General features: G+C 52.8%; 2 protein-coding genes across 2 annotated transcripts in view; one reads left to right on the top strand and one right to left on the bottom strand.

Annotated features, from left to right (window-relative positions):
• The window catches only part of LOC138372040 (uncharacterized), an 88,468-nt gene that overhangs the window by 20,917 nt on the left and 48,592 nt on the right, over window positions 1-18,959 (bottom strand). The window lies entirely within an intron of this gene.
• LOC138371808 (serine/arginine-rich splicing factor 4-like) overlaps window positions 1-18,959 on the top strand; it is a 49,505-nt gene that overhangs the window by 10,874 nt on the left and 19,672 nt on the right. The window contains exon 2 of the mRNA XM_069336832.1: window positions 17,118-18,198. Coding sequence (XP_069192933.1) covers window positions 17,118-18,198 — 1,081 coding nt within the window. The remainder of the gene's footprint in view (window positions 1-17,117; window positions 18,199-18,959) is intronic.

Genomic DNA, 18,959 nt, shown 5'->3' on the forward strand with positions numbered 1-18,959 from the left:
CAAATGGCTACTAAAGTTCAACCCGAGTAAATGTAAGGTAAGGAAACTAGGCAGTGGAAACAGGAGGCCAGGCACAGGATACCGAATGGGAGATGAAGTCCTTCATGAAACGGACAGAGAGAAAGATCTAGAAGTTGATATCACACCAAACCTGTCTCCTGAAGCCCACATCAAAAGAATTACATCTGCGGCGTATGCGAGGCTGGCTAACATCAGAACTGTCTTCAGAAACCTGTGTAAGGAATCCTTCAGAACCTTGTATACCACATATGTAAGACCAATCCTGGAGTATGCGGCCCCAGCATGGAGCCCGTACCTTGTCAAGCACAAGGCGAAATTTGAAAAAGTTCAGAGGTATGCCACTAGACTAGTCCCAGAACTAAGAGACATAAGTTACGAGGAAAGGCTGCGAGAAATGCACCTCACGACACTAGAAGACAGAGGAGTAGGGGAAGACATGATCACAACCTACAAAATTCTCAGAGGAATTGACAGGGTAGATAAACTGTTTATCACGGGTGGTACGCGAACAAGGGGACACAGATGGAAACTGAGTACCCACATGAGCTACAGGGACGTTAGAAAGAACTTTTTTAGTGTCAGAGTAGTTAACAGATGGAATACATTAGGCAGTGATGTGGTGGAGGCTGACTCCATACACAGTTTCAAATGTAGATATGATAGAGCCCAGTAGGCTCAGGAATCTGTACACCAGTTGATTGACAGTTGAGAGGCGGGACCAAAGAGCCAAAACTCAATCCCCGCAAGCACAAATAGGGGAGTACGAGCCCTCTTGACACGGCGCAACGCGCTCAAGTGGCAGTCCACCCTTCTGAGCCGCTTCCCATACTCCTGGCCCGGGCCGGCCTCCGTTTTCTGTCGTAGCAGAGCATCCATGAGGGTAACTGGGATAATTTAACATGATGGGTTTAATTCACAGGACTACCAGCACCAGGTCACCCCTCACAGGACTACCAGCACCAGGTCACCCCTCACAGGACTACCAGCACCAGGTCCCCCCTCACAGGACTACCAGCACCAGGTCCCCCCTCACAGGACTACCAGCACCAGGTCCCCCCTCACAGGACTACCAGCACCAGGTCCCCCCTCACAGGACTACCAGCACCAGGTCCCCCCTCACAGGACTACCAGCACCAGGTCACCCCTCACAGGACTACCAGCACCAGGTCACCCCTCACAGGACTACCAGCACCAGGTCCCGCCCTCACAGGACTACCAGGGATGGTAGCAACACTGGGCGTCACCCAGCATCAAGGTTCTCAGGCAGGATCAGTGAATTGGCTCGGGAGATGAATAGGTTCATTACCAGATGATTGGTGGGAAATATGTGCCCGGAGGGTCTTGGAGGGAGTGCTGAGGCAGGGAGTGCTGAGGCTGGGAGTGCTGAGGCAGGGAGTGCTGAGGCAGGGAGTGCTGAGGCAGGGAGTGCTGAGGCAGGGAGTGCTGAGGGAGTGAAGACTGACTACCCTCACATTCATGTGTACAGTGAAGACTGACCAAAAGCATTACAATAAACCATTTTTAATTAAAACATGAAAGCTAACCTGAAGAGGCAGTAAACTCACCCAAGTAAACCAAATATAACTTAAGAGGAATGAATATAATCAAAAGCGAAACTGAAGAAGAGGGAAAAAAGAGGAGGTAAAGAGAAATTGGAACACAAACAAGAGAGAAGACGAGGCACCGGCCGCGTCTGTCTGTCAAGACGGTTCATATCTCACCCCGGTCGAGGAGACAGACGCACCAATAGCAGAGACGGGCTGACAGTGGACGGGTAGAGAGAGACGGGAGGAGGGAGGACAGGAGGAGCCTTAAGAATATAAAAAGAAAGAGAGAGAGACATAAGAGAGAATAAACTACCAGGAAACCAGTAAAGGTCAAAGTGCCGGAAACACCGAGTAATGTATTGTCTTAACTATGGACGGGGAGGGAGAGAGGGAGGGAGGGAGGGAGGGAGGGAGGGAGGGAGGGAGGGAGGGAGAGAGGGAGATAGAGGGATGGAGAGAGGGAGAGGGAGAGGGAGGGTGAACCGGATAAGAAAGGCTAAAAGAAGGAACAGTGTGATGAATGAAAGAAATTTTGTTTCCGCTGACAGAAAAGAATGACATCGGACTAGACGAAGGAGACAGGGTGAGAGGGAGACAGGGTGAGAGGGAGACAGGGTGAGAGGGAGACAGGGTGAGAGGGAGACAGTGAGAGGGAGACAGGGTGAGAGGGAGACAGGGTGAGAGGGAGACAGTGAGAGGGAGACAGGGTGAGAGGGAGACAGGGTGAGAGGGAGACAGAGTGAGAGGGAGACAGAGTGAGAGGGAGACAGAGTGAGAGGGAGACAGGGTGAGAGGGAGACAGAGTGAGAGGGAGACAGGGTGAGAGGGAGACAGAGTGAGAGGGAGACAGGGTGAGAGGGAGACAGGGTGAGAGGGAGACAGAGTGAGAGGGAGACAGAGTGAGAGTGAGACAGGGTGAGAGGGAGACAGAGTGAGAGGGAGACAGAGTGAGAGGGAGACAGGGTGAGAGGGAGACAGAGTGAGAGGGAGACAGGGTGAGAGGGAGACAGAGTGAGAGGGAGACAGGGTGAGAGGGAGACAGGGTGAGAGGGAGACAGAGTGAGAGGGAGACAGAGTGAGAGTGAGACAGGGTGAGAGGGAGACAGAGTGAGAGGGAGACAGAGTGAGAGGGAGACAGGGTGAGAGGGAGACAGAGTGAGAGGGAGACAGAGTGAGAGGGAGACAGGGTGAGAGGGAGACAGAGTGAGAGGGAGACAGAGTGAGAGGGAGACAGGGTGAGAGGGAGACAGAGTGAGAGGGAGACAGAGTGAGAGGGAGACAGAGTGAGAGGGAGACAGGGTGAGAGGGAGACAGAGTGAGAGGGAGACAGAGTGAGAGGGAGACAGAGTGAGAGGGAGACAGAGTGATATATCACCTTAGTATGACCAACAAGCATGTGAAGGAAGCGTCTGACAGCGTCACAGGTCACACCTGTGTGAGGGGTCATAGATGTCAATCCATCGTCATCAGCGCTGTCAGACTTACCATCCCTCAGACGTACGTTCGAACCTTCGTAACGGCCCTTGTGGATTTGTTCATTTGATGCATCACGCTATTGTGATTTCTGTGTGTAGCTTACCATCCCACCTTTGGCCACATCGTGGAAGGACTTGCCACAGATAAGTCCAAGGGCACTCATCAAGTCCAAGGACAGTCATCACGTCCAAGTGACAGAGCCAACAGTTAGTAACGACACCCAACTGTGACTCAAGTTTGAGCAATAACACTTTAGCTCATCCCATTCTAGGTGTCTGCTTCAGGTCCGGGAACACTGCCCCATCTCTTAATCGAACCCCTTCCTGACCTCCCCCCTTCTGGGATTCAACTTCTTCACTATAAGAAAGGAATATCATGAATTCTAATGTCATTGAAATTCTACAAAAATCTATAACAAACGATCCAACGGGAGATGTTTGCCACAAAGTTTGGAGCGCGAGGAGAGGACATTACCTGATGACCGCTGGCGCCAGGAGGACGACGAGGAGAAATAGGAAGAGAAAGATTAAGGACGGTAGAAGGTGGAAGAGAAGAAATGTTTGCAGGAGAAATGGTTGATGAGTGTGATGAAGAGAAGAGTTGTGATGAGTATGGGGGAGGGGATGCAGAATCGAGCAATTAGCTCATGGACCCCCGCCTTTCTAACCAATTTATTTCTATTTCTCTATAATGTCTACAACATATATTTCTCTCTAATACACACACACACACACACATACAGGAAGCAGCCCGTAACAGCTGTCTAACTCCCAGGTACCTATTTACTGCTAGGTAACAGGGGCATCAGGGTGAAAGAAACTCTGCCCATCTGTTTCCGCCTAGACCGGGAATCGAACCCGGCCCACAGGATTAGGAGTCCCACGTGCTGTCTATTCAGCTTCCAGACCCCCCTGTGTTGTGTGTGCGAGTGTGTGTGTGTGTGTGTGTGTGTGTGTGTGTGTGTGTGTGTGTGTGTGTGTGTGTTGTGTGTGTGTGTGTGTGTGTGTGTGTGTTCAAACTACTGTGTTTATCTGCACAAACTTCTGTCTTTGTGTGCACAAACTACTGTGTGTGTGTGCATAAACTACTATCGTTGTGTGCACAAACTAATGTCTTTGTGTGCTCAAAGTACTGTGTGTGTGTATGTGCTCAAAACTACTGTGAGTGTGCACAAACTACTGTGTGTGTGCAAAAACTACTGTGAGTGTGTGCACAAACTACTGTGTGTGTGTGCATAAACTACTATCGTTGTGTGCACAAACTAATGTCTTTGTGTGCTCAAAGTACTGTGTGTGTGTGTATGTGCACAAACTACTGTGAGTGTGCACAAACTACTGTGTGTGTGCAAAAACTACTGTGAGTGTGTGCACAAACTACTCTCAGTATGTGCACAAACTACTGAAAACAACTTTCACAAACTGGAAGCTGTTTATTTGTTTCTAATTTTCACCTGATGACGTAAATTTGAATTAATATAATGCGTCGCCAAACCTGTCAACTCTGATTCATTTACCAACAGTTCAGAAGACAAAGTAATTAACGTACTGACTTGTCAATATAAAGGAACTTTGTTATTTGTTAATTAGAGCTAGTAACCAATATTAATTAGTAATATGCCATTGTTCTTCAATTTCCCACCCGGTTCGAAGGACCAAAGCTTTTGTGGCCGTGTTTTTTGTTTAACTCCATGTTTAGATGGAGGTTTTGTCAAGTTCAACACTTTTGTCCCTTGGAAACACAAACTACAAGGCAGCACATTAGGTGTTAAGTTCCCTTAATCAGCACATATTTACACACCTGTAGCACAGACTAAATTTTATTTTATCTGCAAGTTATAACCAGAGCAAGATGGAGGTGCTGCGCTTGTAATGGAAAATGTTTTACGTGTTAATTAGGAATTTCATACGATGAGAGAATTGTCAGTCGTGTGAGTGAGTGTGCATTTGTGACACCTACATGCAGGAAGAGGGTATCATTTGTGCTCATGACACATGAACTGATTAGTTTTTTTTTTTGTGTGATATCTTCACTGGTAGTGTGTCTGTTAATGATACCTGCACAAGGCAGGGTGCGGAGGTTGTCTCTTCATGATATCTACTACATGTTGGGAGTGTGTCTGTTTATGATACCCACATGCGAGGGGCGTGTCCCTTACTGAAACCAATACTTTGGAGGTGTGTGATGATGACACATTCCCGTATCTATCTCTCTCTCTCTCTCTCTTTCTCTCTGTCTCTCTCTCTCTCTCTATTTCTCATTTTGACTTTTAAATTGATTTACCGTATCACTGATCAGCGCATCCTTGATAATTTTTTCTGTTCAAATTGGGTAAGTCATTTAACCCTTACGAGTTGCCATGGCAACCACAAACATGGCTGGAGGTCCATTAGCAAGTGCAGGATCCTCTCACCAAATTTCTCCATTTGTTCAGCACTCCTGGATAAGCCTAACGGGCGCTGGGAAGCCTCGTCTTTCTTATATATATTCTGGCACGTGTATCAACTTATTTTAAATAATTATACGTCAATGATATAATTAAAATTTAAACCATATGACTCACATGTGTACAGAAGCCATGTGTTGAAATTATCACATTCTCATCCCAGGCAAATTGGCGTTGAGAAGATAACGAACTAATCAGCGCCCAATTTTAAAAGCACATAAAAATCAAGTGTTATGTGCAAACTGCACAAAGTGTGCAGGCTAGTGCAACCTGTCCTCCTATTACAGTGTTGCAATCTGATGTTTGACATTGCGTATTTGTTGTACCTAAGGCCAAAAAAATCACCGTATTAGAAAATGGGTAGCGGCTTACAATTATTGACATAATTTCCCATTTTCTGTTCGGGGGTGCTTGATAGGTTAGGATAAACTTTAGTACACCAGTTTCTCGACATTGGGGAAACCTTCGGAGTACGGACTGACTAGTGGCCTTAGGCAAATGAGTGAATTTCTTAGGGGGTAAACTACCGTAGATATAAGATGTCGTTGAGGCTCACAGACGCTGTTTCCACACGACCTGTTCCATGACAGTGATGTAGAATTAGGTATAGTCATGTTTATCACGGCGCCCGAAGGACGCCTCGATAACTAGTTGATAAAATATATCATACATCCTGCAAGCTCAACTTGGTCAGTACACACACACACACACACACACCAGTTGATTGGCAGTCGAGAGGTAGGACCAAAGAGCCAAAGATCAACCCTCCTATCCCCCACGCAAGCATAACTAGGTGAGTGCAACTAGGTTAGTCCACACACATGCATGCACACACCACACACACACACACACACACACACACACACACACACACACACACCACACACACACACACACACACACAACCCATCCTAGTAGTTTCCTGGCTATTTCCTGGAGATTCTTAACTGGAATGACAAACATTGAAGACTTGTGAGCTAAGTATCGCCTTGTGTGTGTGTGTGTGTGTGTGTGTGTGTGTGGTGTGTGTGTGTGTGTGTGTGTGTGTGTGTGTGTACTCACCTAGTTGTACTCACCTAGTTCTGTTTGCTGGGGTTCAGCTCTGGCTCTTTGGTCCGCCTCTCAACCGTCAATCAACTGATGTACAGATTTCTGAGCCTACTGGGCTCTATCGTATCTACATTTGAAACTGTGTATGGAGTCAGCCTCCACCACATCACTTCCTAGTGCATTCCATTTACTAACTACTCTGACACTGAAAAGTTCTTTCTAATGTCTCTGTGGCTCATGTGAGTACTCCGTCTCCACCTGTGTCCCCTTGTTCGCGTCACTCCAGTGTTGAATAGTTCATCCTTGTTTACCCGGTCGATTCCCCTGAGGATTTTGTAGGTTGTGATCATGTCCCCCCTTACTCTTCTGTCTTCCAGTGTCATTTCCCGCAGCCTTTCCTCATAACTCATGAGGAATAACTCCTATCCTAGGAGTTAACGACACACACACACGTTGTGTGTGTGTGTGTGTGTGTGTGTGTGTGTGTGTGTGTGTGTGTGTGTATGTGTGTGTGTGTGTGTGTGTGTGTGTGTGTGTGTGTGTGTGTGTGTGTGTGTTTGTGCAAGGCTCAGCTTACGGCAGGCAGGACTGTGGGGTTGATGTGGGTGGGGGGGGGGGCCCTACCCCTAAAATAATATTTTCTCCAGCCTCTGGGCCCCTGACCTCTAACTACTTGACCCCCACTCTCTGACCCCTGATCTTTAGCTCCTGTCCCCTGACCTCTTGTAACACGGGGGGGGGGCAGAAGGAAGGAAATCCTCTTATGGGGGTTTGTAGAATATTAGTGGGTATTTGTGTGTGTACTCACCTATTTGTGCTTGCGGGGGTTGAGCTCCGGCTCTTTGGTCCCCGCCTCTCAACCGTCAATCAACTGGTGAACAGGTTCCTGAGCCTACTGGGCTCTATCATATCTACATTTGAAACTGTGTATGGAGTCAGCCTCCACCACATCACTGCCTAATGCATTCCACCTGTTAACTACTCTGACACTGAAAAATTCCTTTCTAACGTCCCTGTGGATCATGTGGGTACTCAGTCTTCACCTGTGTCCCCTTGTTCGTGTACCACCCGTGTCTTTATCTACCTATCAATTCCCCTGAGAATTTTGTATATGGTAATCATGTCTCCAGCAACGTTTCTGTCTTCCAGCGAAGTTAGGTTTAGTTCTTGTAGTCTTCCCTCACAGCTCATGTACAGGTGGGGGTTCCATACCCAGGTTGCATATTAAAGAGTGTGTCTGACATAGGTTGTTTAGGTGGGGGAGGGGGGGTTGTCCATGCTAGCTGGGGTTGCATACTAAAGAATGGGTCTCACATGGGTTGCAAAGATGTCTAAAAGATATCTAAATTTCTGAAGGCTAACAGACACTAGACAGTTGGGAACATATAAATGTCATAATGATCTTCACTTCTGGCATTAGAGTTTCGACAATGGTATATTTTAATTAATGATTATTAATACATTTGTATTATGATTTCTGATGTATCAATCTGTTTCCCCACCCCCTCCCCTCGTTCCCTGCTGCTGTACAGGTCCTTTCATGCGTTTGTGTCCTCATAACCTTGCATTTAACTCAGTTGGAGTCTAGTAGCCACTTGTCCGAGAATCTTTTGTAGAATCACTTTAGCAGGATATTGCCTTATACATTTATTCAGATTGATCCGTTGAATTCTGTATCATCTGAAAAAAAAATGGAGATGATGGAGCCAATTTCCTGGCAGGTCGTTAGTATATAGTTGAAATACGATAAGTGTAATTTCTCCTCTATGACTTTATCCCTTTGTTTCCTTCCTGGTAGGTACTCCTCCGCTCATGTAAACACACAGTCGAGTCGCAGTTTCAAGTGTGGGAGAGTATCAAATGTTTCTGACAAGCTTGTTATGGAAGGAGAAGAAAAGGTTGGCATGTAAGATTGTCTTTTGCTGAGACACTGTGTGTGTGTGTGTTGTGTGTGTGTGTGTGTGTGTGTGTGTGTGTGTGTGCGTGTGTGTGTGTGTGTGTGTGTGTGCGTGTGTGTGTGTGTGTGTGTGTGTGTGGTGTGTGTGTGTGTTTGTGTGGTGTGGTGTGTGTGTGTGTGTGTGTGTGTGTGTGCGCGTGCGTGTGTGTGTGTGTGTGTGTGTGTGTGTGTGTGTGTGTGTGTGTGTGTGTGAGAGTTGTTACCTAATGGACTCTACAGCAGGAATATGAGCCTCGATTTCAGGTCCCTGATTTCAGTTTCCCCTCTAATCTCCTCTCTCTCTCTCTCTCTCTCTCTCTCTCTCTCTCTCTCTCTCTTCTCTCTCTCTCTCTCTCTCTCTCTCTCTCTTCCCCTTTCCATCTCCCCTTCTCCCTAATCCTTCTTCTGTCTATCCACTCCTCCCCTCTTCCTGCTCTCTTCCCTCTCCCTCTACTCCTTGTCCCCTTCGCTATGTTCTCTCCCTTCTACTTCCTTTCTTCCCTCCCTCTTCTATTCTCTCCCGTCTATTCATTCCCCTCCCAACAATAATTCAGTTTCTATTATTTTTCTTTCCTTTTCTTTTCATTTCGATAATTCGGTTTTCTTCGTTAGATTTTTCTCTTTTCCTCCAATTCCATATTTATCAGTTTTCCTTCTTCACCTTCACTACTGATTGTCTTACCCCTCGTCCTCCTGTCCTGGTGGAGGTGACAGAGGCCCGTCCACCCTGTCACCACACACACACACACACACACACACACACACACACACACACACACACACACACACACACACACACACACACAGGTGCTGGACAGGGGATTAAATTACACAGCAAATACAGGTTCAGGACAGTGAGCTCTGAAGAGACAGACCGAGGTGGAGATGACGGTAGACAGGAAAGTGGAACAGAGAGCACAGACAGGGGGAACAAAAAAGCATCACTACTCACGTTGATAAGAGACAGACATGTTCAAATTCTGTCCGAAGCGCATTTGCAGACTTTTATATATTTATTTCTGTCCAAAAAATTACGTCAGAAGAAAACAAAATTTACGTCAACACCAAAACAAAAAATTTGCTTCCCTACCTCACACCTCACACCTCACACCCCACACCTCACCCACACACCCCACCTCACACCTCACACCCCACACCTCACACCCCACACCTCACACCCCACACCTCACACCCCACACCTCACACCCCACACCTCACACCTCACACCTCACACCCCACACCTCACACCCCACACCCCACACCACCACACCCCACACCCACACCTCACACCTCACACCCCACACCTCACACCCCACACCTCACACCCCACACCCACACACCACCACACCCCACACCCACACCTCACACCTCACACCTCACACCCACACCCACACCCACACCCACACCTCACACCTCACACCCACACCTCACACCCCACACCTAACACCCACACCACACACCCACACCTCACACCTCACACCTCACACCTCACACCCACACCCCACACCCACACCTCACACCCCCCACCTCACACCCCACACCTCACACCCCACACCCCACACACACCACCCCTCACACCTCACACCCCACACACACACCCCACACCCCACACCTCACACCTCACACCCCACACCTCACACCCCACACCTAACACCCCACACCCCACACCACACACCCCACACCTCACACTCACACCTCACACCCCACACCTCACACCCCACACCACACCTCACACCCCACACCTCACACCCCACACACACCCCACACCCCACACCTCACACCCCACACCTCACACCCCACACCTAAACCCCACACCCCACACCACACACCCACACCTCACACCTCACACCTCACACCCCACACACCCCACACCCCACACCCCACCCCACACCCACACCTCACACCCCACACCACACCCCACACACCCCCCACCTCACACCCCACCACACCACACCCCACACCTCACACCCCACACCCCACACCCCACACCTCACACCCCACACCTAACACCCCACACCCCACACCACACACCCACACCACACCTCACACCTCACACCCCACACCTCACACCCCACACCTCACACCCCACACCCCACACCACACACCCACACCTCACACCTCACACCTCACACCTCACACCTCACACCCCACACCCCTACACCTCACACCCCCACCTCACACCCCACACCTCACACCCCACACCTCACACCCACACCCCACACCACACACCCCACACCTCACACTCACACCTCACACCCCACACCTCACACCCCACACCTCACACCCCACACCCCACACCACACACCCCACACCTCACACCTCACACCTCACACCCCCACACCTCACACCCCCCACCTCACACCTCACACCTCACACCCCCACACTCACACCCCCACACCTCACACCCCACACCCCACACCCCCACACCTCACACCTCACACCCCACACCCCACACCCACACCCACACCCCACACCTCACACCCACACCCCACACCCCACACCCCACACCTCACACCTCACACCCCACACCCCACACCCCACACCTCACACCTCACACCCCACACCCCCACACCTCACACCCCCCACCTCACACCTCACACCCCACACCCCCACACCTCACACCCCACACCCCCACCCCACACCCCCACACCTCACACCTCACACCCCACACCCCACACCTCACACCCCACACCCCACACCTCACACCTCACACCCCACACCTCACACCCACACCCCACACCCCACACCTCACACCCCCCACACCACACCCACACCACACCCACACCACACCCCACACCCCACACCCACACCCCCCCACACCTCACACTCACACCCCACACCCCACACCCCACACCCCCACCACCCCACCACACCCACACCCCACCTCACACCTCACACCCCACACCCCACACCTCACACCCCACACCCCACACCTCACACCCCACACCCCACACCTCACACCCACACCCCACACCCCCACCCCACACCCCACACCTCACACCTCACACCCCACACCCCACACCTCACACCCCACACCTCACACCTCACACCCCACACCCCACACCTCACACCCCACACCCCACACCCCACACCTCACACCCCCACCCCACACCCCACACCTCACACCCCACACCTCACACCCCACACCCTCGCACCCCACACCCCACACCTCACACCTCACACCCCACACCCCACACCTCACACCCCACACCCCACACCCCACACCCCACACCTCACACCCCACACCCCACACCCCCACACCCCACACCCCACACCCCACACCTCACACCCCACACTCACACCCCACACCTCACACCTCACACCTCACACCCCACACCCCACACCTCACACCCACACCCCACACCCCACACTCACACCCCACACCCCACACCTCACACCCCACACCCCACACCACACCCCAAACCTCACACCCCACACCCACACCCCACCCCACCCCACACCCACACCCCACCCCACACCTCACACCCCACACCCCACACCTCACACCTCACACCCCACACCCCACACCCCACACCTCACACCCCACACCTCACACCCCACACCTCACACCCCACACCCACACCCCACACCCACACCTCACACCTCACACCCACACCCCACACCCCACACCCCACACCTCACACCCCACACCTCACACCACACCCCACACCCCACACCCCACACCCCACACCCCACACCTCACACCCCACACCTCACACCACACCCCACACACCACACCCCACACACCACACCCAACACCTCACACCCCACACCCCACACCCCACACCTCACACCCCACACCACACCCACACCCCACACCCCACACCCCACACCTCACACACCCACACCACCCCACACCCACCACACCACACCACACCCACACCCCACACCCACACCACACACACCCCACACCTCACACCTCACACCTCACACCCCACCCACACCCCACACCACACCCCACACCCACACCTCACACCCCACACCCCACACCCCACACCACACCCACACCCACACCACACCCACACCCCACACCCCACACCTCACACCCACACCTCACACCTCACACCTCACCCTCACACCTCACACCCACACCCCACACCCCACCCCACACCCCACACCTCACACCCCAACCTCACACCCACACCCACACCTCCCACCCACACCCACACCCCACACACACCACACACCACACCCCACACCCCACACCACACCACCACACCCCACACCCACACCCCACACCACACACCCCACACCCCACACCCCACACCACACACCCACACCCCACACCCCACACCCCACACCTCACACCTCACACCCCACACCACACCCACACCCCACACCCACACCTCACACCCCACACCCACACCTCACACCCACACCCACACCCCACACCTCACACCTCACACCCCACACCACACCCCACACCCCACACCCACACCTCACACCCCACACCCCACACCCCACACCTCACACCCCACACCCCACACCCCACACCTCACACCCCACACCTCACACCCCACACCTCACACCCACACCCCACCCCACACCACACCCCACACCCCACACCCCACACCTCACACCCCACACCACACCCCACACCCCACACCACACACCCACACCTCACACCCCACACCACACCCCACACCCACACCTCACACTCACACCCCACACCCCACACACACCCCACACTCACCCCACACCTCACACCTCACACCCCACACCCCACACCTCACACCCCACACCTCACACCCACACCCCACACCTCACACCCTACACCCCACACCTCACACCCCACACCCCACACCTACACCTCACACCCCACACCCACACCCCACACCTCCACCTCACACCCCACACCTCACACCCACACACACACCCCACACCCCCACCTCACACCCCACACCTCACACCCCACACCTCACACCCACACCTCACACCTCACACCCCACACCCCCACACCTCACACCCACACCTCACACCCCACACCCCCCACCCCACCTCATGACTTTACCTCCTCTCCTCGAGTCGAAATTATAGCAATTTCAGGTCAATTGTTTTTAATTGCTTGAAGTATTAAGTTGACTGCCAGTTGCAGGTTGCATAACGGTCTCTAACAGTTCGAGACATCAACAGTGTTTGCTGGGAAAAGTGCAACTGCTGCTTTCCTGAGGCAACGAACAACAACAACAGGAATGTTTTGGGGAATGATATGTTGCAAGGGAGAGTTTCCCACGTCTCTCAAGCAGGTGGAATTGGTCACTCAAGCAGTTTGCAACCACTAGGGCAGGTGGTGAGGGCAGGTGGTGAGGGCAGGTGGTGAAGGGGCAGGTGGTGTGGGCAGGTGGTGAGGGGCAGGTGGTGAGGGGCAGGTGGTGAGGGCAGGTGGTGAGGGCAGGTGGTGTGGGCAGGTGGTGAGGCAGGTGGTGAGGGCAGGTGGTGAGGGGCAGGTGGTGAGGGCAGGTGGTGAAGGCAGGTGGTGAGGGCAGGTGGTGAGGGCAGGTGGTGAGGGCAGGTGGTGAGGGCAGGTGGTAAGGGCAGGTGGTGTGGGCAGGTGGTAAGGGCAGGTGGTGAGGGCAGGTGGTGAGGGCAGGTGGTGAGGGCAGGTGGTGAGGGGCAGGTTGGTGAGGGCAGGTGGTGAGGGCAGGTGGTGAGGGCAGGTGGTGAGGGCAGGTGGTGAGGGCAGGTGGTGAGGGCAGGTGGTGGAGGGCAGGTGGTGTTTGCCCTACACGTCCACCGTCATTCAATATGTAAATTGGAAAACTAGTTTTTCTGAATGTTTAAAGAACGGAAGGAATTTCCTGTTTAATTATTTCTTTAATTATTCCCCGCCTCGAACTGGCATCTTACAATCGGTCGTTGTGACAGAGATTGATTTGTATTTTCATGACTGATTTAGCAATTAATATTTCTGACAAAGAGTCTTTTTATTTTTAATAAAGTCAGTGTACCGTAGTTGATAGAGGTTGTGGCGAGGCTCTATAAGCTCTTACCTGCTGGCCTCTAACAGCTCTCTCTCTCTCTACTACAGCTCTTACTCTTGTAGCTCTCTCTCTGCCACAGCTCTCACTCTCACTTGCTCTTTGGTCCCGCCTCTCAACCGTCAATCAACTGGTGTACAGATTCCTGAGCCTACTGGGCTCTATCATATCTACACTTGAAGCTGTGAATGGAGTCAGCCTCCACCACATTACTTCCTAATGCATTCCACCTGTTAACTACCGACACTGAAAAAGTTCTTCCTAACGTCCTCTGTGGCTCATGTGGGCACTGTGTCTCCACCTGTGGCCCCCGTGTTCGTGTCCCACTGTTGTAACCCACAAGTTAGGATGGGATATTAGCTAGAGAATCATTACTACAATACTAAGCAAATGATGAGTGGAAGTATCCTTCAAGATGAGACTGTTGTCACACATCGAAGTAAGGTCAATGGGTTAATGGACCCATTGGTCAATGGATTATACTTTCGGTTAATGGTTAATCGGATTATAGTTTTCCTTGAGGCGCGGGGTGAAGTGCTTGAGGCATGGGGCCTTGACAGCTGAGTGGACAGTGATTTGGATTCGTAGTCCTGAGGTTCCGGGTTCGGTCCCCGGTGGAGGCGGAAACAAATGGGCAAAAGTATCTTTCAACCCTGATGCCCGTGTTACCTAGCAGTAAATAGGTACCTGGGAGTTAGACAGCTGCTACGAGCTGCTTTCTAGCGGGGATGTATAACAAAAAAGGAGACCTGGTTGAGGACCGGGCCGCGGGGACGCTAAGCCCCGAAATCATCTCAAGATGGCTGGCAGGAGTCAGTTCTGGTGGTGGGGAGTGGGTAGTGGCAGGTCCTCCTGATCTCCGTCTGTGGCAACGACCAAGTGGAGCAGCGACTATGTGGGGACTCATGTGATCTGCTTGAAAAAGTTATGGCTGCAGTGTGATTATTGACCATAAGACTAACCGGGTGTGTAGCGTTGTGGTAATCATTCAGTAATAGCCACTCTCTCTACTCTCTCCAAGCCCCTCCCTCTACTCTCCCCAAGCCACTCTCTCTACTCTCCCCAAGCCACCTCTCTCTACTCTCTCCAAGCCACTCTCTCAACTCTCTCCAAGCCCCTCCCTCTACTCTCCCCAAGCCACTCTCTCTACTCTCTCCTAGCCCCTCCCTCTACTCTCTCCAAGCCACTCTCTCTACTCTCTCCAAGCCACTCCCTCTACTCTCTCCAAGCCCCTCCCTCTACTCTCTTCCAAGCCCCTCCCTCTACTCTCTCCAAGCCACTACCCTCTACTCTCTCCAAGCCACTCTCTCTATTCTCTCCAAGCCACTCCCTCTACTCTCTCCAAGCCCCTCCCTCTACTCTCTCCAAGCCCCTCCCTCTACTCTCTCCAAGCCACTCTCTCTACTCTCTCCAAGCCACTCCCTCTACTCTCTCCAAGCCCCTCCCTCTACTCTCTCCAAGCCCCTCCCTCTAGTCTCTCCAAGCCACTCCCTCTACTCTCTCCAAGCCACTCTCTCTACTCTCTCCAAGCCACTCCCTCTACTCTCTCCAAGCCCCTCCCTCTACTCTCTCCAAGCCCCTCCCTCTACTCTCTCCAAGCCACTCCCTCTACTCTCTCCAAGCCACTCTCTCTACTCTCTCCAAGCCACTCCCTCTACTCTCTCCAAGCCCCTCCCTCTACTCTCTCCAAGCCCCTCCCTCTACTCTCTCCAAGCCACTCTCTCTACTCTCTCCAAGTCACTCCCTCTACTCTCTCCAAGCCCCTCCCTCTACTCTCTCCAAGCCCCTCCCTCTACTCTCTCCAAGCCCCTCCCCTCTACTCTCTCCAAGCCACTCTCTCTACTCTCTCCAAGCCACTACCCTCTACTCTCTCCAAGCCCCTCCCTCTACTCTCTCCAAGCCCCTCCCTCTACTCTCTCCAAGCCACTCCCTCTACTCTCTCCAAGGACCCTCCCTCTACTCTCTCCAAGCCCCTCCCTCTACTCTCTCCAAGCCCCTCCCTCTACTCTCTCCAAGCCCCTCCCTCTACTCTCTCCAAGCCCCTCCCTCTACTCTCTCCAAGCCACTCCCTCTACTCTCTCCAAGCCACTCCCTCTACTCTCTCCAAGCCCCTCCCTCTACTCTCTCCAAGCCCCTCCCTCTACTCTCTCCAAGCCCCTCCCTCTACTCTCTCCAAGCCACTCCCTTACTCTCTCCAAGCCACTCCCTCTACTCTCTCCAAGTCCACTCCCTCTACTCTCTCCAAGCCACTCCCTCTACTCTCTCCAAGCCACTCCCTCTACTCTCTCCAAGCCACTCCCTCTACTCTCTCCAAGCCACTCCCTCTACTCTCTCCAAGCCCCTCCCTTCTACTCTCTCCAAGCCCCTCCCTCTACTCTCTCCAAGCCCCTCCCTCTACTCTCTCAAGCCACTCCCTCTACTCTCTCCAAGCCCCTCCCTCTACTCTCTCCAAGCCACTCCCTCTACTCTCTCCAAGCCACTCCCTCTACTCTCTCCAAGCCCCTCCCTCTACTCTCTCTAAGCCACTCCCTCTACTCTCTCCAAGCCACTCCCTCTACTCTCTCCAAGCCACTCCCTCTACTCTCTCCAAGCCACTCCCCTCTACTCTCTTCCAAGCCACTCCTGCTTCTACTTCTCAATTTACCCTCCCTGACCTTTTAATTAAGATAGTTAAGGTGTTGTTAAGGTCCCTGCAAGGTGCTCACCAGGACAGGAGAGAGCTCAGCAGGACAGCAGAGAGCTCAGCAGGACAGCAGAGAGCTCAGCAGGACAGGAGAGAGCTCAGCAGGACAGCAGAGAGTCACCAGGACAGCAGAGAGCTCACCAGGACAGGAGAGAGCTCAGCAGGACAGCAGAGAGCTCAGCAGGACAGCAGAGAGCTCAGCAGGACAGCAGAGAGCTCACCAGGACAGCAGAAAGCTCAGCAGGACAGCAGAGAGCTCAGCAGGACAGCAGAGAGCTCACCGGGACAGCAGAGAGCTCAGCGGGACAGCAGAGAGCTCAGCGGGACAGCAGAGAGCTCACCAGGACAGCAGAGAGCTCAGCAGGACAAGCAGAGAGCTCAGCTGGACAGCAGAGAGCTCAGCGGACAGCAGAGAGCTCAGCAGGACATCAGAGAGCTCAGCAGGACAGCAGAGAGCTCACCAGGACAGCAGAGAGCTCACCAGGACAGCAGAGAGCTCACCAGGACAGCAGAGAGCTCAGCAGGACAGCAGAGAGCTCACCAGGACAGCAGAGAGCTCAGCAGGACAGCAGAGAGCTCAGCAGGACAGCAGAGAGCTCAGCAGGACAGCAGAGAGCTCAGCAGGACAGCAGAGAGCTCAGCAGAACAGCAGAGAGCTCAGCAGGACAGCAGAGAGCTCAGCAGGACAGCAGAGAGCTCACCAGGACAGCAGAGAGCTCACCAGGACAGCAGAGAGCTCAGCAGGACATCAGAGAGCTCAGCAGAACAGCAGAGAGCTCAGCAGGACAGCAGAGAGCTCAGCAGGACAGCAGAGAGCTCAGCAGAACAGCAGAGAGCTCAGCAGGACAGCAGAGAGCTCAGCAGAAACAGCAGAGAGCTCAGCAGGACAGCAGAGAGCTCAGCAGGACAGCAGAGAGCTCAGCGGGACAGCAGAGAGCTCAGCGGGACAGCAGAGAGCTCAGCAGGACTGACAGCAGACAGCTCAGCAGAGGAAGGGCTGCCACAGTGGGCACAACTGGCAAATCCTGCCGGAAAAAACCCACCCAAACATAAGCCTGAGAGCCGTCAGTAAAGAGAGGAGTCGTGTGGCGGGGAAGAGAAGGCAGGGGGGTGGGGGGGGGGGGGATGGCAGCCCAGGCAAGGGAAGTCAGGGAGAGAAGGGAAGGCAGCGGAGGGCAGAGAGAGCATTGATGCCCTCACTGATGCCCTCATTGATGCCCTCGCCTCTCACAAGTCCCTCACATCTGTCATAAAAATATGAGGCCCTCAAGTTTGCTCATTACCAAGTTGGCTGAGAGTCAAAATTATTGGGCACTCATAAAATGCCACTCACCTCACAGTACTTAGACACTCATTTAGTGCCAGACTCGAGTTTGATGACTTTAGTGAGAGTGACAGTGTGTGGTGAGAGTGACAGTGTGTGGTGAGTGACAGACAGGACTTCAGGGCACCAACACAGGTGAGTGACGCAGGCTGGGACACCAGGTGTAAAAGCTGATGGTTTAATCTTTTGTTGATATTGTCCCGTCAGCTGTGTCCCCCCCCCTCCCCTCCATGCTCTCTCTCTCTCTCTCTCTCTCTCTCTCTCTCTCTCTCTCTCTCTCTCTCTCTCTCTCTCTTACCTACATTACTATATACACATTATACACTCGTGTCCTTCTGTCTCACACACACCCACACCTCAACCCGTCCTCTCAAAATAACGTCGCTTTTCCCCAGTATGCGCGCTATATGGCCAAAAACTGACGTAATTTGAAATGAAATCGGTTCACGAAAGTGATGTTCTCTCCCGTTTTCTGTTTGGATCCTCCTGTCTGTTAGGTTA

Source organism: Procambarus clarkii, chromosome 37, assembly GCF_040958095.1.
Source record: "Procambarus clarkii isolate CNS0578487 chromosome 37, FALCON_Pclarkii_2.0, whole genome shotgun sequence".
NCBI lineage: Eukaryota > Metazoa > Arthropoda > Malacostraca > Decapoda > Cambaridae > Procambarus > Procambarus clarkii.